This window comes from Portunus trituberculatus, chromosome 43 (genome assembly GCF_017591435.1).
Source record: "Portunus trituberculatus isolate SZX2019 chromosome 43, ASM1759143v1, whole genome shotgun sequence".
Taxonomy (NCBI): Eukaryota; Metazoa; Arthropoda; class Malacostraca; order Decapoda; family Portunidae; genus Portunus; species Portunus trituberculatus.
In genome coordinates, this window is record NC_059297.1 from 21,554,190 (window position 1) to 21,576,781 (window position 22,592).

At 37.1% G+C, this 22,592-nt stretch overlaps 1 protein-coding gene across 13 annotated transcripts in view; it reads left to right on the plus strand.

Moving 5' to 3' along the window:
- LOC123518352 (cAMP-regulated phosphoprotein 21-like) overlaps positions 1 to 22,592 on the plus strand; it is a 163,984-nt gene that overhangs the window by 121,815 nt on the left and 19,577 nt on the right. For 11 of the 13 annotated variants that reach the window (XM_045279122.1, XM_045279133.1, XM_045279125.1 and 8 more), the window contains 12 exons: positions 2,100 to 2,480; positions 3,545 to 3,773; positions 4,220 to 4,358; positions 5,110 to 5,365; positions 10,777 to 10,878; positions 14,794 to 14,954; positions 15,229 to 15,404; positions 15,755 to 15,903; positions 16,450 to 16,542; positions 17,054 to 17,213; positions 21,058 to 21,213; positions 21,618 to 21,769. In XM_045279122.1, coding sequence (XP_045135057.1) covers positions 2,100 to 2,480; positions 3,545 to 3,773; positions 4,220 to 4,358; positions 5,110 to 5,365; positions 10,777 to 10,878; positions 14,794 to 14,954; positions 15,229 to 15,404; positions 15,755 to 15,903; positions 16,450 to 16,542; positions 17,054 to 17,213; positions 21,058 to 21,213; positions 21,618 to 21,769 — 2,154 coding nt within the window. The remainder of the gene's footprint in view (positions 1 to 2,099; positions 2,481 to 3,544; positions 3,774 to 4,219; positions 4,359 to 5,109; positions 5,366 to 10,776; positions 10,879 to 14,793; positions 14,955 to 15,228; positions 15,405 to 15,754; positions 15,904 to 16,449; positions 16,543 to 17,053; positions 17,214 to 21,057; positions 21,214 to 21,617; positions 21,770 to 22,592) is intronic. The other 2 variants (XM_045279127.1, XM_045279129.1) reach the window with 2 other exon arrangements.

The following is a 22,592-nucleotide window of genomic DNA, read 5'->3' on the forward strand; positions in this document are numbered from 1 at the left end:
CATGATGGTGTGGTGTCTGTCAGCTGCAAAAGCCTCCGCCATGCCTGCCTTGACCTCTGCCATTCCGGGAGAGGTGCCACAAATAGACTGAAGTGTCTGTATTTAGCTGATTATGGATGTGAATCTTTAACAAGTGAGCGAGTGGGTGGGTGAGGTGGTCCTTTGCAGAAACCTCCCACACCTTCTGTTGCCTTTGTTTTGTTTTTCCTCACCACCTTTTTTCCAGTTTCGTTTTTCTTTTAATTTTTATTGAAGATATTCTTGGTGTAGTCTCTTGTTTTTCCCCTTCTGGTTAGCACTGTGTTATATTTGGTATTATTCTCTCTCTCTCTCTCTCTCTCTCTCTCTCTCTCTCTCTCTCTCTCTCTCTCTCTCTCTCTCTCTCTCTCTCTCTCTCTCTCTCTCTCTCTCTCTCTCTCTCTCTCAAACCTGTTCTTTCGTCGCATTTATTCTTGAAATTATTTACCTTTCATTCATTCCCACCTGTGCTTCCATTGCGTGAAGTGTATCAGGTGGGAAAGTAACAGAGATTGGAAAGATGTGATGGAGGTGAAGGAGGAGGGAAAGTCTTGGCCATGGCATTGTACGTAGTATGGAGGTAAAGGGAGTGAGTGAGGGAGAGAGGGTGCTGAGACAGGTGATGCTGGCTGGGTTGGGTACAGAGCAAGGCTGTTAAAGAGGAGAAATCACTTGGAGCAGAACACGGACTCTCTCATCTACGTGTTGCCTGCTTCATTCTTCCTCACACTGTAGTATTCACCTGTTTAGTCTGCTTGTCTGTCTTTGTTCTCTCTCTCTCTCTCTCTCTCTCTCTCTCTCTCTCTCTCTCTCTCTCTCTCTCTCTCTCTCTCTCTCTCTCTCTCTCTCTCTCTCTCTCTCGTTAGGTTAGAAAATGTGTTGTATGTGTAGGAATGTCTGAGAATATCCATGAATTTAAAGCTAAGTTGGATGCTTATAGATATGAAGACAAGACAGCACAAACAGCTCTTTTCCAGTAAAACACAACTAAGTAAATACAATTAGCTAAGCACACACACACACACACACACACACACACACACACACACACACACACACACACACACACACACACACACACACACACACACACACACACACACTTTGTTCATGCATAAAGCTTTCTTGAGTTTTAGTACAGTGGAACCCCGCTCTTCGTACACAATTCATTTCAGGGGGCTGTGCTGATTGCGATTTGTGCGAATGGCAGATAATTTTTATTAACCGTTCCAGACCCACAGATTATTGCTTGTGTAACCATTTGTTGACGGTAGTTGTTCATGTGAGTGCGCATCATCCCGTTTTGAGGCGATTGTTGGTGATGTCTGGCTAGCCTCTTCTATTCATATCTCCCCCTCTCACCGTATCAGACAAGGAGAGGGGAGTTTCTCTTTTATTTTGCTGCCTCCTAAAATTCATCATAATTTATTATGATGACTCGATGACTGAATGTGCTTGGATTGTGTTTCATGAATAGTACAATGGTATTATTGTCTGAATTCACCACTACCCGAATGCACCACTGCATGAATGTATCAATCCTTGGTATAGTGTTCCAATGTGCCACATACCACTTTTCATGTGTAGTGTATAAAGCTGGTGAACAATAATTGATAATGTATCGTAATCATACTTTTTAGTTGTGTGGCAAGGCAGTACAGCATTGTAAAATTGTAATAAAGAATAATAATGACTCACTGTATGGTGCGAATAATAATGACTCACTGTATGGTGCGTGTATTAATTTAAAGGGTGCATTCAGACTAGAATGCTGGGAATGACGGTGCATTTGGTCTGATGCATTCAGAAGGTGCATTGCGTCCATTTTTTGTATAATGTATGATTTTCCTATGTAGGGACGTAGTCATATTCTTGTGTGTGTGTGTGTGTGTGTGTGTGTGTGTGTGGAGAGAGAGAGAGAGAGAGAGAGAGAGAGAGAGAGAGAGCTATGAAGTGGGAAATTTTCTTCTGTGCTTGTGTTTGTGCCCAACAATGACACACACACACACACACACACACACACACACAATGTATTTGTTTATATGGGATTAATCTCATCACAAATGTTCTTCCTCCTTCAGGTGTCTCTGTTGGACGACGAATGTGATGAGGGTGTGGAGGATGGGGGGGACATGCTGCCTGACAGCCCACCCAACCAACCACACTCCCACACCCCACCCCCTACGCCACCAGGAGGCCGGGGGATCTCTCCACCTTCCCCTTCTGCCTCCTTCACTCACCACCACAACGGTTCCCCACACGGGCCCGGGCCTGGCGGAGGTGGTGGTGGTGGGGGAATGAACTGTAGTCATGGCGGGTCCAATCACTGCGGCCCCGGACATGGATCGGGGCAGGGCCATGGAGCTCAAGGACCAGGACGCTCAAAGTCCTTGGAGCTCCACCACCAACGTTCCACAGACTCAGATAAAGAAGTCCCTCTGGTCACCTCAGCCAGGCACAGGGTGAGGCCCGTGTACTGTTCCTGTGTCGTGTTTTATCACTGAGTGTTTTATTTCGTTTAGATACTTCAAAGAAACACCAAGAAATTGATCTGAGGAGTGTTTTGTAATGCTTCCTTTGGGCACTTCAGGTAAAAATTTACAATAGGTCCTTCATTTGCCAGGTGTGGCTGGTTGTCCCCTTAGACTTTTTTAAATACGAAATTTGGTCTATTTCTGTTTTCCCTGCCAACTAAACCAAAACAAACTAAATTAACCTGACCTAGACCTCATCTAACCTACCCTAAACCTAACCCAACCTAACCTAATCAAAACCTAATACAACTTATTTACTGATGCGATTTGTTGATTTTCAAAAGCATCAATACATACAAGTCAATAATAGCCAGTCACCCCCCAAAAAATGACAAATGTAGAGTTCAGGGAGTGTACTACCACAACATGTAGTCGTGTCACGAATTACTGACAAGGACAAATAGTAAACATTAACAGGCATTCCATATAAATCCTGAGAAATTTGTATGAATCACAAATAAATTCACTGTTAGAGGGTCTTGCTGGAAACAAAGTACAGTACAGTTTTTTTTAGATGTTGAGACCTTAATGGTTGTTAGAGCTCAAGATCATTTTGGAGCTCTTTGTAGTACCTTTGGTCTCTATGGCTATATGTAGATCCCTTGTAGCTGTGAGGTGGTAACAGTGAAGACAGAGGATTACAGGGGTGTGGTGGCATTGTGATATGTACTGTACATCAGTAGATTTACTTTACCATTACTTTGGGCTATAGATTTTTTGCTGTCTATTATAGAGTTCTGTACTGCTTTGGAAAAGAAGAAAATGGAAGGATGAAGAGAAGTGTGGTGTTACATATGTTTAATTTTTTTCCTTTCAGGAAAGATATATACCTGCTTTATTATTTTTTGCTGCCTCTTATAAAGTTCTGGATCATTATGAAAAGAAAGAAAAGAAGGATGAACAGAAGTACAGAGCTATGTATATTTAGTATTTGGCTTATGAAAATATATACTTGTTGCATTATAACTTTTGGTGTTTATTGCCTGCCACAGCACCACGGTGAGAAGCCCAAGCGGCTGCAGCGGAGCCATGCCATGAGGGAAGACTCATCACCCCCACCTGAGCTGCTGGAAGGGCCGCCAACATCTTCCCACCCTTGCACTAGCTCAGGCGGAGGCAACACCCTTACCGTCACTGCCAGCGGAGGAAACCGAAGGCGCATCAAGCATCAAGGCTCCTCCCAGGGCTCCTTTGATGGCTCCTCACCATGTCTGTCAAGAGGTGAGCTATCCTTCTTATTTGTTATTATTATTGTTAGTAGTAGTAGTAGTAGTAGTAGTAGTAGTATTTTTATGATTGTTATTATTATTCATTATTTGAGTTATTTGAGTTATACATTTTGATTAATTAACTAATTTATTTAGGCATATCATTCCCTGCCAAATACCAGGTTTCAATTCTCAATGTAAGCTTCATTTATACCAGTGAGTTTTTGCAAAAAGTAAAAAATAGTATATTGAAAGAATTCTGGTATTGGTGGTCTTGATCTCAACGTTTAACTTATTCAGAAACTTGTGTGTACTATTAATGTGAAAGCCCAGGAATCATTACCTCTAAGATCATTTGTAATAAAGAAGAATAAGTGATAGATGCTAAACTGTATAGAATTTAGCAAGAAAAACTAAACTGGTTCTTTATAAGCTTGTTTTCTTCTTTTATTTCCTCAGACTCCTCTATGGAATACACAGACAGCAGTGGTGTGGACTTGCAGCAGTTCATCATCCAGACGTTACACAAGAACCAAAAAGACAGAATGATGCTCTTGAAAATTGAGCATGAATTAGTCAGTCTAGTGAAGGATTCAAAGTGAGTGCTCCTCATCTTGTGGTATTCCATTGGACCTACTATAGATAGGATAGATTGCTATCAAAATTGTTAGGTCCTTTGTATTTCCTGCTTTTGGTAATGTTGTTTATAAACTGTAGGTGAATATATAGATTTTCAATATATATTGGAAATGGAATAGTTGAAATGATGGTAGAGTTTTGTACTGTTCTCTCCTTATTTGATATTCAGTTATCAAAAGTCATTAGTATTGGAATGGATTTAGTAAACAAAATTACTCAATAGAATATATATATATATATATATATATATATATATATATATATATATATATATATATATATATATATATATATATATATATATATATATATATATATATATATATATATATATATATATATATATATATATATATATATATATATATATATATATATATATATATATATATATATATATATATATATATATATATATATATATATATATATATATATATATATATATATATATATATATATATATATATATATATATATATATATATATATATATATATATATATATATATATATATATATATATATATATATATATATATATATATATATATATATATATATATATATATATATATATATATATATATATATATATATATATATATATATATATATATATATATATATATATATATATATATATATAAACCATTGAGACTATCATGGCAGCCATACTCAGTCTGTGTCTCATTATCACCCCACCACAGACGGACACACCACAAGTTCCCGCCCATGTCCTCCTACCAGCGCATGCTTGTGCATCGTTGTGCTGCCTTCTTTGGCCTGGAGCACAATGTGGACCAGGCTGGCACTGCAGTCATTGTCAATCGCACACGCAACACCCGCCTTCCTGAGACCCGATTCCGGGACCACTGCCGAGATGACCTACTGGTGCCAGATGAGCCCAAGAGATCCATTCTCAAGCGAGACTCTTCCTCTTTTGATGATGGCTCCAATTATAAGGTGAGTTTCCTCTCCCTTTTCCATTGTTTGCTAAGTGCACGTCATCTTAACATTTATTGTGTTCTTTATACTTTATTAATTCATCTTTAGTTGATGCATTTATCATTTTCATATTTAACTTTTTATTGCTGTGCTAGAATAAGTAAAGTTATTCTAAAATTTGAAGCTTTGAAAGAGGAGAAATGTCACTTGTTTCTCTTATCACATGACAGATGACGTTTTAGTAGCAAGTTCACTTAAGAAAGTAAATATTTATTTGGAAGAGAATCCCAGCTTCTTGCTTTCATTTTTTTTTTTTTTTCATTTATTTCTATGACATAATGTAAAGGGAATATGAAGTTATTATGGCACAAGTTTGTACACATTGAAAGATAATGTTGTGAATGGTCTGTTGGATATGATGTTAAGGGTGGTTCTGACTTGTTTAACTTTTCTTATGTCCAGTTTGAGAAATGTATTTCTTTGAACAGACAGTTTTTGCAAGATTATTGGAATCTTCATCATGTGAAGATGATATGCATTCAGACTACATAAGTGACTGATGTAAATCATCACACTGAATTTGCCTGTCCAGGCTTAGAGTGCTGAATCTCTGAAGTCATGCTGGTAATGGGTGATCAGATATTTATGAGCAGTAATTATTGGCTTTCAGTGAAACTGCAGTACAGAAAATGTACATATGTGTACTGGTATATATCAAGAATACTGGGCTGAGTCAGTGTGCACTGTATACTCTCTTAAATATTGCATTCATATGCTTATAATGAAAAATGAATCCTTGAAATGTAGTTACATGTGTGAAAGTAAATGAAAAGTGACTGTGTATAGATAATTAATAATGTTTATGTAAATCAGCCCAAGGTATATCCATAATTGTGTAGTAGTATTTTCATTTGATAGCTCCAAAGAACATTTTATTCATTATCCTCTCATCTTTGAATTGAATTTCTGTACATTCTCTCTCTCTCTCTCTCTCTCTCTCTCTCTCTCTCTCTCTCTCTCTCTCTCTCTCTCTCTCTCTCTCTCTCTCTCTCTCTCTCTCTCTCTCTCTCTCTCTCTCTCTCTCTCTCTCTCTCTCTCTCTCTCTCTCTCTCTCTCTCTCTCTATATATATATATATATGATGAATTTCCTTGTATATCTCAAAACAAGATTTTCTTTTATAATTTTTTTTAACTTTTAATTGAGTTGTGTTCACATGCCATTGAACATCACATCTCCCTACCTGACACTTTCCTCAGCACATGTTTACATCTGTTCTTCAATCTGTTTTGTGATTTTACATGTCTCTCAGGCTGTGTAATTGTACTTTCATGATGAATGATCTTTGAATCTTTGCTCTTCATAGTGTACACTTATGTTTACATTTTTTTTTTTTTTTTTTGTAAATTCCAGCTCTTGATTCTTCTTGCACATGATGACTTTAGCTGTGATGGAATGATGATCTGGATTTTTTTTTTTTTTTTTTTCATAATCTCTGTGTATCATATAAATTTTGTTAACTTTATGAATATTGCAGTAGACAAAATTTTAATGTCTGCTTTGTGTATGTGTATCTTATCTACATGATTACCATATTTTGATGACTTTAATGTTGCATGGACCAAATTTTACTTAATTTTTCTTAGATAAATATTATAGAAAGTACAGACTGTACAAATCAGTGTTGACATTTTGAGGTAACTTTTCTAGTAGCCTTAGTAGAGTTGCTCTCAACAAGTAAGTCTTCAATCCAATCTTTTTATTGTTTTCTTCATCAGTAACTTTTAACAAACTACCTACTCATTTTTTAAACAATATGTTGATGTCCTGAAAATATGTATTTCTTGCTTTATACAGTGCTGTGTTGACCTGTACAGGTTAGGGAAGGCATACTTGTTCTGATTCCCAATACTGGACCTTCTCAATACTTAGTATAATAATATTTCTCTAGTGTATTTCTATAAATTATTGAGGTATGGTAGTATCTTCACCACATCCAGGTAATGTTAATAAACACACACACACACACACACACACACACACACACACACACACACACACACACACACACACACACACACACACACACACACACACACACACACACACACACACACACACACACACACACACACACACACACACACACACACACACACACACACACACACACACACACACACACACACACACACACACACACACACACACACACACACACACATGATGAAGCTGTTACAGCACATAATGTGCATAACTTTAAAGAAAAACTAGATAAATGGAGAAATGGAGACAGGACACTATGAATCCTGCTTGAATCCTATACAAAATATTTAGGTAAATACAAGTAGGTTAGGTTACACACACACACACACACACACACACACACACACACACACACACACACACACACACACACACACACACACACACACACACACACACACACACACACCCGGTAGCTCAGTGGTTAGGCGCTGGCTTCACAAGCCAGATGACCGGGTTCGATTCCCGGCCGGGTGGAGATATTTGGGTGTGTCTCCTTTGACGTGTAGCCCCTGTTCACCTAGCAGTGAGTAGGTACGGGATGTAAATTGAGGAGTTGTGACCTTGTTGTCCCGGTGTGTGGTGTGTGCCTAGTCTGAGGCCTATCCCAAGATCGGAAATAATGAGCTCTGAGCTCGTTCCGTAGGGTAACGTCTGGCTGTCTCGTCAGAGACTGCAGCAGATCACACAGTGAACATATAATGTGGCAAATGGAATTTAATCTGAGCAAAAGTCTGTGATGGAGATGGGAAAGAGTGGAAGACGGCCAAGAGGGTCATATAAGATGGGTGAAGAAGTAGTGTTGAAAAAGGTGGAAAAGGAAAAGGATTTGGGAGTGATAATACAAGACCATGGGCAGTTTGAGGCTCATATTGATAAGATGTTTGGAGAAACGTATAATTTGATAAAAAATATTGGATTAGCCTTCCATTATATGGATAAAGATATGATGAAGAAATTAATTAGTATGGTAATTAGACCAAGATTGGAATATGCTGGAGTGGTTTGGTCCCCTTATAAAAAGAAGCATATAAGGAAGTTGGAGAGATTGCAGAGAATGGCAACAAAAATGGTTCCGGAATTGGCAGAAATGACCTATGAGGAGAGATTAAAAGAAATGAATTTGCCTACCTTGGAACAAAGAAGAGAAAGAGGAGATTTAATACAGGTTTATAAACTGTTGAATGGACTGGATGAAGTGGAGAATGGTTTGAGTGAGGAGGTGGTGTCAGCAAGGAGTGTGCATAGTTTTAAAGGAAAGTTGGATGTGTGTAGATATGGAGACGGGGCCACACGAGTATGATACCCAGGCCCTGTAAAATTACAACTAGGTGAATACAACTAGGTGAATACACACACACACACACACACACACACACACACACACACACACACACACACACACACACACACACACACACACACACACACACACACACACACACACACACACACACACACACACACACACATAAGAGATATTAAAAAGTTTAGTTTCCTGCAAAAATGTATTGAGACGTAGAACAGTTTGAATGAAGAAGTACAGTAGTGTCTGCAATGAGTGTGCATACTTTTAAAGTAAGATTGGATAAGTGTAGATATGGAGACGGGGCTACACAAGCATAAAGCCCAGGCCCTGTAAAACTACAACTAGGTAAATACAACTAGGTAAATACACACACACACACACACACACACACACACACACACACACACACACACACACACACACACACACACACACACACACACACACACACATGCACACACACAGCAGTCTTGTTGTAGTTTATTTGTCTCACATGCATCATGTACGTATAATGAATATGCTGCCGAGTATTATAAATATGAAACTTTCATTAATTAAAAATTTCATTCAGTTTTTAGTATTCTAATGTGATTTCTATGGCTGGGAATACATTGGAGTGGCAATGGTGAAAGTGTACATTTATATTTATTGTTTTAGTCCTGTCTCTGATCCTATCATTCCATTCACCCATTTTACATTTTCTTCTGAATAGAATACATTTGTCATTTTTATTATTCCACATCTGATCACTTCTTTTATTACCACTTCCCCTTTCCTTCACATGGCAAAGTGACTAACAAGCAAGGAAGAAAAGCTAGTTTGATTGATACACTCTTTGATGTGTAGATAATGATTGGATATGGGGAGGTGGAGGCACTTTTGCTGTGCTGCCTGCTTGGGGAACACTCCCAAAGTAAGGAAGCCATCAGAGAAATTATACAGTAATGAAAATATTACCAGCCAAGGATACATAATCTACTTCTTTCATCTAATATTCTAACAATTTTAATGTGCTACATGCTATCCATCTTTAACTTTGCAGTAAATTATGTATCTTAGCTATGTTAAGGTTGTAATGTTATACTATAGTACTTATTTTTAGTGATTCCTTTAATACCAATCTATAGAAGTTTCTGGTGTGTCCACATACAAATATACAGTGATTTGTTCTCTTGATCCCATTACTGTTTTTCTTTATCTTTTGCATGTTAGTGTTGCCAGTTTGGTGATTTTTTATCAAATGAGATGGTTATTTTTGTAATGTTTTTCCATTACAAGAATGCTTCTTAGATTTAGACTTGAAAGTGAAAGTGTCCAAGTGTGTAAAGATTTCAAGATTTTAGGTAATTTATCCAGTGTTTGTCATCTAATATGCAATCATGTAAACTTTTCTATCCATGAGAAAAATCTGAGGATGACAGCAAGACTCTACATGTTTTCAGTGTTTGGTGTAAGCATTTACTAACTTCTCCATTCCTTGAAGACTCCACCAGAGACTGAGGCCTTCATATGCTTTACTGTCTGCTTTTCTTCTCACAAATGTATATATTTTAACATAGAAAATAAAGATAGTATATGTTTATGTTTTTAATATGATATCTTTTTAGGGACAAATATTTTTGTTATTTTATGTTTTGGGATTAGCCAAGTCTTGTAACATGCATTGATTTAATTGATTAGTGTATTGTATAAATTATTAGAGGAATCACTCTGTGATTGAGTGTTGAATGCAATACAATTACATAGCAGGGATTTCTTGTACTCTGTTAGTATGTGTTGTGACTTACGGCTTGACAAAGACACTCTCCAACAACTGTGTGACGTGGAAAATTGAAAAGTGCACTATTCTTGCTCTCATGAAAGACCTTCAAAATTTAACTTTCTGTATAGAAAAGTGGTCTAGAGATGTGACAAAACTAGTGTGATAGTGAGTGTGGTTTGATCAGAGATCAATTTGTGTGTTTAAGTGTGGGAAGTAGAGGCTTATGTATCTTTAGAAGCTAGACGCAAAAGATGTAGGTGATTAAAAGACAAAAGTTTGAATGGCTGCGCAGTAATATTTGTTCTGTTTTTAGTCCCTAGATAGACAATTCAGCTCAGAGTCCAGGAGGAGCAAGAGTTTCGAGGAGCGGGAAGAAGAGTATGAGAAAGTAAGGAAGAGAATATTCAGTCAGGAGGTAAGAGACTTATCCGCTAGTGAAAGTGAATATCTGGTAGCCCCTCCTGCCAGGTCTCTTGACTCTTGTAGACCCACTCTGAATCTTGACAGAAATGATGGGGAACGATAGTTTTGTAGAGAAAATTTAATCTGTATTTCAAGGCCTCTTCTGAGAGCAAGAATATATATATTTTCTCAACACTCTTTAATTTATGATTGGTACAAACTGCGCCTATACAATAATGCCTCTGATGAATTACTGTGAAGGCACAATTCTTATTGCTTATCTAGCTGTGTGTATAAAAAGGTAGTGGATAAACACTGGATATACACAAAAAGCATGGTCAGAAATATATCATTTTCTGTAATGCATTAAAAACTTGTTCATATATATCTAACAATTGATATTGACTCTCTTCAGAATTTTTTAATTTTTTTTTTATCACTGCTATGAGGTTTTACCAAATACTTGTTAAATTTATCACTGTAATTACACCTTTCAAATCAAGCAGACTAATTTCACGTGCTTACTGATCACAAAAACATTTCATGATGAAATTCTCCACGCTTCTGTCCACACTTGAAGCACTGTAGTTTTAGTGTGAATGAACTCAGATCACAATTTATTGCTCTGGGCCTTTTCTTGCTTTATTTATATAACAGTAGCTACTGAGAATATAATTTTGCACACATTTATTTATGGAAGCTTGTCATTTTATTGATGTATGAATGTGTGTGTGTGTGTGTGTGTGTGTGTGTGTGTGTGTGTGTGTGTGTGTGTGTGCGTGCCTGTGTGTGAGTGCATATGTGTATGCACTTACCATAGAACAGTAATTAATCATGTTACAATGCAGGCACTTTAAAATTTCCCTAACTCTAAATGAACACTAATAAGTAATTATATATCAACTTAAATTGATATCTCAAAAAACATCAAGGATCTTCAGATTTACCTTAGTTCACCCTAGTATATTAAAAAGAATATTGTTGTATTCTGCTAAACAAACACGTGTATACCAACACAGTGTGTGCTTATAGTCAGTGAAGGTGAGAGGTTTAGCCTCACCAACATAGCACACCATGCATTGTCTCTCCTTCACTGCATCACAATACAGTACTCACCATTCACCATATACTTGACCTGTCTTATCAGCATAGTTTTGTAGCAGTGTCATTGCCACAGCTTTCTTCATTTTGTAGCATAAAATCCAACATTTCTAATGTGAAGCACCACTTTCATAATGTGTTGCTTCTGACACATTAATATTTTTCCAAATATTTCTTTGTACATGAGACATTAACAGTGTTGTAATAGCAGGGAATATTGCCATGCTGGCTCACACTGCCTGTTGCACACATCCATTTGGAAAGAGAGTGCATCTTTGGTGATATTGCTAAATATCCTTCCATGGAATGGAAAAGCACTAGCACTGTTGCCACTATTTGGCAGCTCTGTTAAGTCTTCTCATTGACAGAGTGACATTGATGATGCACTCCCTCCATAGATGAGCACATCAAACCAGTAGTGCTAACCTGGTCTTCTTTATTTTTTAAGTGAGCACTATAACTACTGTTGTTTCAATTATAATTATTTGGACAGAAAATTTTCTATGAAGACAGTCACCATGAAAATATTTACTTTGATCTAATGTAGCAGCTGATATTTTAAGCAAGAACAGGTTGGAACATTCATGGAACCATATTATTAGCTGTCTGATTAATCTCAATAGTTTGAAAACTGTTTCTCATATCCCAAACAACTTTATTCATATCCTTGTAATCACTGCTATTTCTTCGAGAGAAAATAACAGAGATTGTGCTGCTCAGTGAATAGTGGTTGCAGAAAATGTTAAGTTTCTTGTGGCAAGATGGGGAACTCATCTAAAGAGTATTATTCATATAGGTAGTGTGAATACTAGAAATAATAGAGGGTATATGGATGGTTTTACTCATTTAGTATTAGAAGGATCAATTTAGTGATATGAAGAGAGAGAGAGGATAAAGAATGATAGTATAAGTGTAGCAAGATGATCCCAACAAAATGAGCAAATGAAATGGCCTTCTCAATTTTATTATGTAGGTCTATCTCAGCTATTCATTTCTCATGCCCAGAGTGGATGTGTGTCCTCTACTGTCTGCTCAGCCACAAACTCTGTTGTGGACCAATCTTGTGATTGTTTCATATAATCTTTATGCCTCTAATGATTTCAATCAGCCATGAGTCAGATAATGTGAAAGGTTCCTTGTCAGCCTAAAACTGTTCTGTAATCTTTTTTCTGTAAAAGTGTGCCAAGCCATGCAGATGAATGTTGCAATCATAATAACCCTTCTGGCTGTAATGCATTGTGTACAAATGTTATTTACAGGACTAAATTATCACCTGCACCCATCTTGCATGTTGCATCACTTCCTGTGTGATGCTGGCACAGTATCTACACTGCCTTCCTTCATCTTAATTTTGCATCTGTTTACTCTCAATCTTGCTAATTCTATTCCATTTCCATTATCCACATTTCTTTAACTTTGTAGCAATTCGCAAATGGGATGAAAGCACATTAAACAATACCCAGGGCAGTGTTGTCCTCAAGTGTGGTGTTAATGCTTTGTGTGTTTTTTTATAAAATAAGTGACCAGTCATTGGTCCTTGGTACACATTTTCCACAAACCCTTCAGTTCTGTGCCATTTAGTCTTACATTATCTCTTGAACCACTGCACATCCTTATTGCTATCCACTTGTCATATACACATAATATTTACTCCCTTAGTAGCTGTCAGATGATGTGCCTGTATAACATGAAAGAAAAGAAAGTCAGGTTGGTTGAACACAATTTATAACTTCTATAACATTTTAATTTATTCTGTGAACCTGCTTTGAAAATAGCTGACTAAGTATTTAACTCCTGTATGTGTTCTATGTCTTCATAAAGGTTATTAAGTCAATCAACTTACTGTATGATTTTTGTATGCATAGAGATAACATTTTCTTTGTGGGGTTTTGTATGATCTCTTATCTCATTTAATATTCATATATCATTATGCACTTTACAATGGTTTATGTAAGTGTCTAGTGCCCAAAATATTCTCAGGATTCTGCTTTTTTCAAATATTTTTATGAACTATTCTTTCTATTCCATACAATATTATTGTGATAACATGGCCATTTTTTTTTATGAATTCTGTTACCTAATATTGATTTCTAAGGCCTTAATCCTAACTCAATCTGCATTTTCATAAAACTCATCCTTTTTTGCATCATTTACTTAAACTTTTGATTTATAACCAATGCATATCTTTCACAAGGGCAAGAAGCTAACCTACCACTGAGTTTTGAGTTATCTGTGGGATTGGCTGCCTTTTCTTGATTGACATTCACAAGCTACAGTTTCATTTTCTCAGTTAGGAAGATCCTAGATTGCAATATTGAATAGGTTATAAAGCAATGTTCGTTATTATTAATTTGTCTTTTGCTTACATTACCTACTTTCTTTTTATCTTTCTCATAGTTCATTTGACTTTCCAGCTTCTTTGGTAAAGTAATTGAGGCTTAAGAGCATCATGCATATGTATACTGTTCATGGTAACACTATATCCTCTTTTTCTGTTTGTGGCTGCCAAGTAATACCATACACCACCATTTTTCTGTGATAACTTTTCACATTCATTTTGTTTGTTATGTTTTCACTGCATTCATGTGTTTACAATTGAATCATAGTAAAATAGATATGATGGCAAAGAAGCACAGGTTTGATTTAAATGTTGCATACTGTAATCAAGGGAATATGCAATAAAACACACACACACACACACACACACACACACACACACACACACACACACACACACACACACACACACACACACACACACACACACACACACACACACATGCTTCTTATTTCATTAATTTTAATATGAGGATTTTGTCTTTCACAGTCCCTGTCCTCTGCTGATGGTCTGGGTGATTCCCCTGTAAGGAGTCATGACTCTCGCCGGAATTCTCAGGATGACTCACGTTGGCATGAGACGCGCCACTGGACCTTCATGGACTCTGAAACATCACATCGAAAGCACCACCATGACAATCATAAGCTGAGGTGAATATTCATGTTGTGTGGAAATACTGTCAGGATGTGCTGATAGATTGGTAATAGAAAGACCGGGGACATTATGCTGTTAAGTGAATGAGATGATGTAGGATATTAATAGTTTTTATATAACAGATAGGTAACTTGTTTTGACTGTATGTTTAGTCTTTCTTTATTTATCACATAGATTTTACTCTCTGACAAGTCTGATTAGCCACATTTTATATAGGTAGCTTGTTATGTTGGCCTTTAGCATTATTTTTTTTGTCTTTTTTTGCCTTAGACCAGGAAGATTGCCTAAAGTAGAGTCGTTTGAGAGCCGAGACACCCTTCACCCCAGATCTCTGCGGCCGCCTGTATTCAAGTCTCACAGCTTTGGTGGCTACAGTGGTGGTGTGACTGTACTACCACGCGGAGATTCCGTATCCAGCAACATCTCCTCCAGATTAAGTAAACAAGGTAAAGTTTAGTTAAAAGTATTTTAGAGTAAGTAGCCAATGTTATAGAATTTAGTGCCATCCACAACTATTCATTAATTTTATTTTATTATTTGTAAATAACTTGATTGATTTTTGTGATGAAGTTAAAAAGCATTATGTATGTTACCCATATCATGGGAACTTGATTGAAAAGATAGGAAGAAATTCTTTTTAAATTGATTGCTAGATAATTGAATATGTTAATTAATCTCATTGTTATTGCTGAGACAGATGAAATTAATTTATTGACAGAATTATAGGTTAGCATATGCAGACCTGCAGATTATTTACAACTTCTCTTATGTTCTTGTGTTTTTATCTCTTCACCAGACTCCACCAGCAGCAGAATAAGTGACCAGAGTATGAGTTCAGGCTATAAGTCCCAAAGACAAGACACCAGCTCGACCAATGTGTCTAACACCCTTTCCACTACTCCCTCCCCTACCACCAGTCAGCACCAACACTCTGCTCCAGGCCAGGTGAGCATTCTTACAATAGGATTAGGCATGTTGGTTTGTCCTGATTCAGAATGGATATCAGCTAAGTATATAAAGTATTGGTATTTCTATTATAGTTGCTCAGTCTTCTTTTCAAACAAGTTTTGTACTTGTAGAATTTTGAGCTCCTAGGTAAGTTTGAATATAAGGTACTTCATTCCAAGATTTTTGAAATTCCTGATGACTAATAACTACTGAGTCACAGGCCAGCTAACCATGAACTTTTTTTGGAATCAAATCGAATCTTCATGGTTATTTATGTTAAATGTTTAATGACAAATGTGGATGAATCTTACCTGAGTAGTGTTATGTGAGAAACTTTTTTTTTGTTCTTTTCTAGAACCAAGATGATATTAGAAATAGCAGTCTTTTCATATTTCTCTTCTTCTCATGTGACAAAAAGTAATCTTAAAGGTATGAGAAAAGTGAAGGAAACAGTTTGATAGTTTAGACAAAACTACAATAATTTTTTTTTTCTGTAACCAAAAAGTTTTTCTGCCTTTCTCGTAACCTAAGTTCATGTTGCAGGTTTGGGGAGGTGAGGGAGACAGTCAAGCAGTGATGTGGGCAGTGACAGACATGGAAGCAGTACCTCCTGGGGCAATGCTGATCAATCCCCAGGTAAGTCCTCCCCAAAGTACACCATGGAAGAAAAATGAAGCAGGTAGGACTTTAAGGTGTAGGAAGGTTTGGTCCCTAACACAAAATAATGACCCAGCTTTCATTTAATGTCATTTAATGTCATGATAGTCTTGGTATAGTTGCAGTGATACAGAACACTTATATCATATCTGTATCTCTATTTCTGTTTTTCTGCTAAATAAATACTACTTAATTGTTTAATTTTCTCTCTCTCTCTCTCTCTCTCTCTCTCTCTCTCTCTCTCTCTCTCTCTCTCTCTCTCTCTCTCTCTCTCTCTCTCTCTCTCTCTCTCTCTCTCTCTCCAATTATACCATACACAATACATGTACAAGAATCTCCATGTATGAGAACTATTTGAAAATTTCTCTTGCTCTGTTTTTCTCATATTAAAAACTATTACACATAGTAGCCGTTAGGTACAGTACTGTTATTTGGTGTGCTTTACATAGTGAGTGGTTTCTGGTTTCCTCATGATGTTTTTTGTTCTCAGAGTGGCCAGCCATACATGAACTCTGATGGATCAGTTTATCGCTTTGATCCCAATAACCCACCTCAGCTGAGCCCCGGGGTCAGCAGCAGTAGCTCAGGTGTCACACCATCCCAGGAAAAAGAATCCGTCTCTGACAAGGAAACCTCAAGCCAGCCCTCAGGTGAGATAAATCTTAAGGATATAAGATTGATATTTGCTGTGAGATAATGCTGAGAAACCACAAACATTAACAAACTATACAGTATTTATAAACATGTCTTCATATATATATATATATATATATATATATATATATATATATATATATATATATATATATATATATATATATATATATATATATATATATATATATATATATATATATATATATATATATATATATATATATATATATATATATATATATATATATATATATATATATATATGTGTGTGTGTGTGTGTGTGTGTGTGTGTGTGTGTGTGTGTGTGTGTGTGTGTGTGTGTGTGTGTGTGTGTAATTCACTGTTTGATCTGCTGCAGTCTCTGACAAGACAGCCAGACGTTACCCTACGGAACGAGCTCAGAGCTCATTATTTCCGATCTTCAGATAGGCCTGAGACCAGGCACACACCACACACCGGGACAACAAGGTCACAACTCCTCGATTTACATCCCATACCTACTCACTGCTAGGTGAACAGGGCTACGTGAGGAGACACACCCAAATATCTCCACCTGGCCGGGGAATTGAACCCCGTTCCTCTGGCTTGTGAAGCCAGCGCTCTAACTACTGAGCTATCGGGCTGTGTGTGTGTGTGTGTGTGTGTGTGTGTGTGTGTGTGTGTGTGTGTGTGTGTGTGTGTGTGTGTGTGTGTGTGAGGAGAAGCAGCAGTGTTATAAATACTGTATAGTTTGTTAATGTTTGTGATTATATATATATATATATATATATATATATATATATATATATATATATATATATATATATATATATATATATATATATATAACAGATATTGAAATGCTTATATTTCCACATCAGTAATTGCATTATGTTTTCAGTACTTGACAGAGTAGTCTTACAAGTTACTCAGAATACAGGTGGACCTTGATTTACGAAGGCTTGATTTATGAAAATTTCAAGTTTTGAATAACAAATTTTTTTCCTTTGACTCAATTTACAAATATGAAATTCGAACTTACGAATAAAAACATTTTGTAGCTTTTTCAAATTTTCAGCGACTTTTATTATCAACCGCCGCCGCTACCCATGACAGGATTTGATCACGTCAGTCTAGTCTACCTCCACCACCGGCGCTCGTAGTGATCAAGTGAAGCATTTCTTTCGTTAGCTTTTTAAGTGCATATTACAGTGCACTATGTCTCCAAAGCCTGGCATAAATCCAAGAAAGCCAGGAAAGTGGTTACACTTGAAACAAAGCTTGCTATATTGAAAAAATTTGAAGAAGGAATGCAAGTGAAGGACATAGCTAGTTTATTTGACATGGCTGTGACAACTGTGGTTACTATCCGGAAAGACAAAGATAAAATCATTGCTAGTGCAAAGAATATGACCCCTCTCAGTGCAAAAATAGTGACGAAACACCGGCCTGCTATAATGGAAGACATGGAGAGGCTGTTTGTCTTTGTGGGTGGATGACATGTGCAGCTGGGATGACTCACCCATGACTAACAAAGCCATTCAGGAAAAGGCTCTCTCATTATATGAAGACTTGCTTGTGAAGGATACTGAAACTGCAGGATCCAGTGGTAGTGTTTCTCATCCACCATTTAATGCCATTAAAGGGTGGTTGAACAATTTTAAACCGCTTCAACCTTCACAGCATCAAGCAGATGGGAGAGGCTGCGTCTGCTGACAAAGCAGCTGCGTCTGATTATCTTCCTGTTTTTCTTGACATCGTAGCAGAAGGGGGATACACTGCCCAACAAGTGTTCAATGTGGATGAAACAGGACTATATTGGAAGCGGATGCCTATGAAAACAGTGATCTCTAGGAATGAAAAGAAGGCTCCTGGTCACAAAGCGTCCAAAGATTGTGTGTCCTTGCTTTTCGGTGGCAATGCTGCGGGTGACTTTAAGTTGAAGCCTGTGTTAATTCACCACTCTGAAAACCCTAGAGCTCTTAAAGGGCATGCCAAAGCGAGTTTGCCTGTGATTTTTCGGTCTAGTAAGAAGGGTTGGATGAAGAGTCACACATTTCAGGGCTGGTTCACTGATCATTTTTGTCCAGTCGTGGAAAGGTACTGCCATCAAAAAAACTTGGCACATAAAGCACTACTATTGGTAGATAATGCTCCTTGCCATCCCACAAACCTCTCAGACCTGTCAGAGAACGTTCGTGTTGAGTTCTTACCGAAAAACACCACGGCTTTACTTCAGCCGATGGATCAAGGAATAATCGCCACATTTAAGGCTTATTATTTGAGGCGCACATTCAAAAAGATGATTGAAGCTGTGGACACTGATAAAAGTCTCTCCATTACACAATTTTGGAAGCAGTTTGATATCAAGGATGGGATTGACATCATTGCAGAGTCATGGAATGAAGTAAAAGAATCATCAATGAATGCGGTGTGGAAGAAAATATGGCCCGAGTGTGTCCACAACTTCACTGGTTTCCCTCAGGTGCGTCCTGTGGTTACCGAGGTTGTCAATCTTGCTCATAAAGCAGAGATGGAAGAAGTTGATGAAGAAGATGTCAGTGAACTATTAACCTCACATGAACAAGAACTTACCAACGAAGAACTCATTGCCATAGAACAGGAACGAGCAGTAGAGGAGGAAGCAGCAGCAGCAGAGGAGGAAGACACCACTCGACAGCACCATCTCACTCGCAAGATTTTAGCTGAGGCTTTCATCGAAATAGAAAGTGGCATGCAAAAAATTGTTGATAATGACCCCAGTCGTGAAAGAAGTTTAAAGTTAGAACGCAACATTCAATATGCCCTTGCTGCCTACAAATAGCTGTATCAGGAGAAAGTGCATCAAGCAAGACAAACAAGACTGACATCTTTCTTCAGTGTTACTTCTGCTCCGGCAGACGCCTCAACCTCTGCTGCTACATCAGCCTCACCCACTGCTGCTACAGCTGATGACTTTCCAGACTTATCAGGAGCCACCCTCCCTTCAACTCTCTAAGATGATGATGATGATGCAGATTCCCTACAAGCCTACTCCATGTCAACACCACCGTCAACCTAGTAACCCCTCGCAACAACACAGTTACCCTGCCATCTCCAGTCTTTCAGCTTCTTATGTTTTGTAAGTACTAGCATTATATTTATGTACTGTATGTATTTGCATTATCTATTATTATACAAATTAATGTTTTTAATATGTCATAAGTACATTTTGTACAGTGTATCTTTCTTGCGTTATGTGACATTCTAGGGACGTGAGCAGGAACGTATGTCGCCTTATAAAATGGAAGTTTATGGAGAAAAAAGGCTTGATTTATGAACAGTTTTCCAGAAACATAACTCATTCGTAAATCAAGGTCTACCTGTATCTGTTTACTGAGTACTTTGACCTTATTGTTTAATTAATACCATGAAACTATATCTACATTTTTTTATGTGTTTCTTCTCAGTTATACACTGCATAGCATAGATGTGTCTTTTCTTCATTCATTATTTTTTTTTTTTCATTGTTAATGTTGGCATTTTTCTTGAAACTTGAGTTTTTTTTTCTCTCACTAAATTTGTAGCTCTTCAATAATTTTTCTGATATGATGAGTTTACTCACTCTGTTCTTGAGTCTCATATTTAGGCATTCTATATAAAATCCATCAAGTGTCAACTAAGTATCCCTTTAAGTCTCTCCTTTCTGCCACTACAGGCTTCAATATTCATATTTCTTTCCCATCACTGTAACTTACATCTTCAATATATTTTATTTTGAATATTTCCTTAGCTTTAGATGATAAGAATCTATTTTGAATGTTTTTGTTAGAGCATCTCAGGTGTATGGAAAGCCTTCATGATTAAGTTTGTTCACAGGTACTTCCAGTGGAAGCCTCACCACCTGTGTGACTCAGGTACCTGCTGTGTCTCCAACTACATCCCATGATCTTCCCCCGTCTGCCTCTACCACCCTTCGCAGCCCACCAAGCAAACAACTCAGTCTACAGCACTCTTCTCCTGAGCCTGTGCAAAGTGAGCTTAAAGTGAACAAAATGAGATAATACTAAGATTGTGATGATACTGTTCACCTCTAGCTATGCCTGTCATCATATTTCACCAACTAAGGTGGTTAAAAAATCATATTTTCAATAGGCAAGAGTATCTCAAAATTCTGGCCATATTCCTGACTGTCTTGAGAATATGCCCAACATCCTTGATCTAATCTAACCTTCAATTTATACTGTTAAACTGTTCTCTCCATTGCTCTCATTACTTCTGCACTGCATCTGGACCCATTGAAAATGAGGTGCTTCCGACATTATGCATTGGAAAAGTGGGAGGCTCTGACAGATACTAATATGAGTTTTCATGAGACTTCCATTTGCTTCTGTATCTATGATTTATTATTCTCTTCATGAAGTTGTTGATGTTTCCAGGTGTTGTGAGTGGTAGTGTGTCAAGTGGGGAGGTGAGGGAGCCTGAGGTGACAGCTTCTTCTGGAGGTGGTGGGGGTGAGGGGCCATCTCAGCATACACCCCAAGTGATATACCCACAGTACTACCCACTTGAGACCAGGTCATACTCTCAGGTGAGTGAGATAAGAGTGAGTGGACTTTTAGTTTGTGCTAAGCCAAGCTTTCAATGTATTTAATGTGCTCTGTATTAAGTGCCTTCCATAAAGGAAATGGAAAGTATTTTATTGATAACATTCATAATTAGAAAAAGGATTATTGGTTTAGGATGATTTTGTTATAAATCATTCTTCCTCCTTCTCTTTATCATTATCATCATCATCATCATTATCATTTTGAGATAAAGTCTTTCAAGTCATGCAAGTTTTTTATGGATATGATAAAATTATTAAGAAGTGGTTTGTAATCCTTCTCTTACCATATGTCCTTAACTTGTAGATTGGGTTAATAAGGTTCCAGTGGTCATACCTGTAGTATGCTCTTATCATCACAAAAAAGTTCTCAGAATAATTTTTATTGTTTTAAGATGAAAGATTGTATAGAAAAATTATAAGAAAACTAGATATTAGTTCATTATATACATCAGTTCAAGTGCAGTGATGTAGCAAAGTTCCTCAGTGTGTGAGCTAGCTTTAAGAGAAATTATTAAGTTTCTACAGCGTGAGCTGCGGCTTGCTATTTGTGAGTTGAAGCTTCAACTATTGAATAATATTATTTTTGTACTTTACTGAACTGTTTGTGAGGATCTGTAAAGTTTTGTCAGAATAATGAGTTAGATAATTGGAAAATAGTTCTATATGGTGTATAAAAGGGTTCTAGTAGCTTGTTACCATGTATCCACTCTGAATATCAACAGGCAATACCAGTGAATTCAGAAGAAAGAAAACTTAAGAAGTATGTACAACAATAATATACACATTTTCAAAATTTTATTGAACA